Source organism: Charadrius vociferus, unplaced genomic scaffold (genome assembly GCF_000708025.1).
Source record: "Charadrius vociferus isolate BGI_N301 unplaced genomic scaffold, ASM70802v2 scaffold930, whole genome shotgun sequence".
Lineage (NCBI taxonomy): Eukaryota > Metazoa > Chordata > Aves > Charadriiformes > Charadriidae > Charadrius > Charadrius vociferus.
The window spans coordinates 23456-27802 of NW_009646516.1; the positions used below are offsets into that span (position 1 = coordinate 23456).

At 51.3% G+C, this 4347-nt stretch overlaps 1 gene segment (V, D, J or C); it reads left to right on the forward strand.

Annotated features, from left to right (window-relative positions):
• Positions 1 to 934: 934 nt before the first annotated feature.
• Positions 935 to 2093, forward strand: LOC104286307. The segment is given in 2 exon segments: positions 935 to 998; positions 1738 to 2093. Coding segments are annotated over 2 exon segments (405 nt in total).
• The last annotated feature ends 2254 nt before the right edge of the window (positions 2094 to 4347 follow it).

The following is a 4347-nucleotide window of genomic DNA, read 5'->3' on the forward strand; positions in this document are numbered from 1 at the left end:
GGGGAGGAGCAAGGGGAGGCAACAGAGAGGAGGAAGGATAAGAGGAGGTATGTGCAGCTAAGCAGGAGCTGGTCAGTGCGCTTGGGATGAGCGCTGTGCCTGATCTCCACAGTCCCCCCTGCCTTCTTCCGAAATCCTTTCTTAACCGTCCTTCTGTGTATCTTCACTCCCTTTCCCACATGCGAGTGCTGCAAGGTCTGAGTGTCAGGAAATGGAGCGAGTGATGTGAAAGAGAGATCTGGTGCCAGTAACTGGGCAAACAACCAATGGCCATGGGGATTGTAGGCCTGGGTGCCAGCAATGGGATGGAGCAGGGTGTGTGCGGCAAGGTCTCAGTGCCAGCAAGGGGAGAAGAGGCCTGTGGTGACCAGATGGGTCGATCTCTGTGCCAGCAGCTGGAGGGACTGGGGTGTGAGCAAGGTCTGGGTGCCAGCAAGTGGAGATGGAAGAAGGTGTCAGAGGGCTCATGCGTCTTGCTGTCAGGAAGTGGAGAGACTTCTGTTCCCAAAAGAAATAGCAACAGCCTCAGATAGCTGAGGACCCCAAGGAAAGATGTGAAGCCTCACTGCGGAAGAAACCCCTGACCCCCCAAATGACCAGCAGTGGATGTGCAGAAGAGCAGGTGATTCTAGCTGGGGAAGTGAGGACTCCACTGTGAGCTGACTGGCAACAGCCCCTTCCCAACACTGCAGCCCCAAGAGTGCCCAGGCACTCTTAATGGGGAAAGGCTGAGAAGGCCACTGGCTGAGGGAGCCCCAGGTGTTGCTGCTGGAGGAGGGAGAAACCCAGGAGGAGTTCATTTCAGGCACAGGAAGAACACATCACTGCTCTTACCCGCTTCTTCCTTTGCTCCCCCAATAGAGTTGTTTCCGGCAGCTCTGTTCTGTCGGGGCTGGGAGGTGTTTTTTTGACTCTGTCTCACTCGACCAACAGGCAGGTTGGTCTCAACATGCACCTTGGTTTTCTCGTCCTCACGGCCTGCCTCGGGCAACTGCTGGGTAAGTCCTGGCTTTTCATCAACACATACTTCTCCCAAGGAAACCCTTGCCAGCATTATCAGGACCATGCCACGATCTACTCTTGGAAACGCTGGGAAATAACATCTCAACTTTGCAGGTTTGCACCAGTTCTCTCAAGATGCTCTTACTTTTAGAAATGAAAAGAAAAGAGAGAGAAGAGATACCTCAGACCCTTTCTCCTGCTTTTCTCTCTCACCTCCAATCCATTTCTCTCTGCCTTTCTCTTCTGATCCACTTGCTGTCACCACATCACTCTCTGCGCTCTCACATTTCTCCCTTTCCAATGCAAATCAGCAAAACCTATCAATGTTCCTCCAGGGACCTTACAGCTCTCATCCCACTGACATTAATGGGTGTCCCTTTCTGCCTTCTGGGTGGCACATGTCTACCGTGTCTTCCAGATTTCTCCTGGATATTGACACAGCCAGGGATTTCTTTCTACCATTCGGCTCATCATTGCAGGTATGTAGGGAGTTAGGACCCCTCGGAGATGAGTGGGATGGGGAAGGGAAGAGGAGCAGGGATACAGCACAGCGCATCTCATGGTCTACACTGTGCCCAGAGCTCCAAGCTGTTGCCCAAAACTCTTCTCCACATGCCTCAGGCCTCAGGATATTCCCACAGGGCAAATGACAGGGAGCCTTCTATACCATTTTTTTTTAATGCATTCCTGGGTTGCTTCCCACTTGAAAAGCCACGGACTTTCACTTTCTTCCAGGCACCATGGGACAGATCGCCGTCACTCAGGAAGAAGGACAAGTCACAGTGAAACAGAGAGACACCTTCCAAACAACTTGCACCTATCAGACCCCAAGGTTTTACATCTTGTTCTGGTACCAGCAGAGGAAAGGTCAAGGTCCCCAGCTAGTTTCATATCACACAGCAGCTGGTCGCAAGCAGAGTGGCCGTTTCACCACCTTGCTGAACACCGCAGGGAAATACAGCCACCTGCAGCTGGAGGAAGTCGAGGTCTCTGACAGTGCCGTGTACCTCTGTGCTGTGCAAGACACGCTGGTGCAGGGAGCTTCCTCGGCCGTGCAACAACCCAGGGGAGGAAGGGGACGTGGGAACTAAGGAGTTCTTACTAACATGTGGACATACACAAGGTCATGGGACCACTTGGGATGCATCTGGGGGTATAAAAGGAGCTGACTGGGCAGTCTCTCCTCAGTCCCTAGAAGGAAGATGGAGCAAATACTCTCAGAAGCCTTCTCTAAACTCATGAAAGGCAGGAAGGGTCTTGGGAGCAGCTCACATGGGTTTTCAGAGGGCAAATGAAGCCTCACCAACCTCATTGCTTTCTATGAGGAGGTGACTGGCACTGTGGGAATGGGAGGTGCACTGGCTGGGGTGTAGCTTGATTTTAGCAAGACCTTTGACATACCCTCATGGGTGCACACACACACCCCCTATACACATACAGAGGTATGCACACTCACAGACATGCGCACACCCCGATATGTGTGCACACGCAATCTCACACACGTGGGCACAACCAAACACGTGAATTCGTACATACCCAAAGAGTAACTCATATGTGTGCACTTATAAAGAGGCGTGTGCACATATGCTTCCAAAGGAGCCCAGGTGGAGACACAGGTACAGCCACCCCCCAGTACTAACAGGTACACACAGATATTCAAGCACACATGCTTACAGACATGCATACTCCTTGCACGGATATATGTGCAAACAGATTTATGTGCACACCTATGTACAGAGATTTACACATATAAAAGCACATATCCGCACAGACATCTATGCCCACACACTTTCATGTATGCAGACCAACAGCACACCCATCCATGCTCACCTGCATGAAGGCTCGTGCATGCTCTAAAACACATGCACACTCATGGAAAGATGTGACCAAACACAAGCTATTTGTGCACACTCACGCTTGTATGTGCATTACCCCAGGCACACATGCACACAAACAAACTGATGTGTATGTGACCATGAACATGCACACATACCCCTGAGAACCAGATGTCCACTGCCAGCTCTCAGCCTCTCAGAATGGCTCTAGGCAAGTCCTTCAGATGCTACATGTAAAACCTAACACGTAAGACCTAACATAAATACTAGAGAACATCAGCAAAGTGGTAGATGTGTTTGGACCTACACTATGCCATATGGAAGGTGAGTATTGCACGCAGAGAAGGAGACAGAGAGAAGGCAAGCCTCGTCTCTGTCACCAGCCAGAACCACACAGCCTGCGGCATGATGGCCGCATAGTGCAGTGGGGTGCAGATAGCCAAGCAGTGGCCATAGGATGTGAAAAGAAGCCTTGCTCCCTGCCTAGGAGCTGGCAGGAGTACAGCTGGGCCATGCAGCTGTGAAAGGAGATGGGTGTGCGCTCTTGCCTGAGGAAGCCCTCCCACAACTTTGGAAGGAAGACACTGGAGAAGAGAGACTGAAACTTTTGGTCTTCAAATACTAGGAGATACGCTTCATTAGCGATGATTCCCTCTCAGTGGAGGACATGGCTTGGGGGCTTTCCATCCTTGCACTTGTACTCTTTTACCAAGTCAACTGGATTTTCATGTAGGAAATAGGACATGAGACTGGACTGGCTGCCAAGAGACATTTCCACTAATCAAAATGGATGAGATTTACATGTAAAAAAATCCTCTCCCTCCAGAATGGCAGCCAATTCCTGAGCACAAATCCTCTGGGGAAACCAATGCAGCAGTCAAGAGCTCTGCACCTGCCTTCAGCACTCTTGAGAAGCGCACCCAGTACCCTCGTCCTTGCTGATCTTCACCTTCTCTTGCATGCTCTGTATCAGATCAATTTCATCTCCTTCAGAAATAAACTGTTTCACTGTCCCCACTTCTGTGCTGACCACCCTCAGCTCCAACACCCTTAGCTCCAATTTCCAACCTTGATACATTCAGCAGCATGGGTGACTTTTCCCTGGTGATGCCTCCAGGCCGTGGCCCCTGGAGTGGGTGGTGGAGGGGAGAGGTTATCTCAAAGGCTTTTTCCTGCATTACCACTCCTGCTATTCTGCAAGAAAATTATCTTCCAGAGCCCCACACACGTCACCCCACCACCCCACAGGAGCTCTGGCCATAGCAAGAGGAACGCCCTTCCTCAAGAGCTTGTGGGGCTGATGACACTCCCGGACAACCTGCCTTCCTGGGCATTTGTTGGCTGACACAGAGTACTACAAGGTTTGATGGTCACTGGTGGCAGGGCAGCCAGGGATGTCTTTCTCAGCTTAAGGGATAGTTGTGCAAGAGGAGCCAATGCAGGGTGTCCAAACCACCCATTTGTCTGTGAATGGAGAAGGGTCTCCCTGTGCCCTCACCCACTTCCAGCC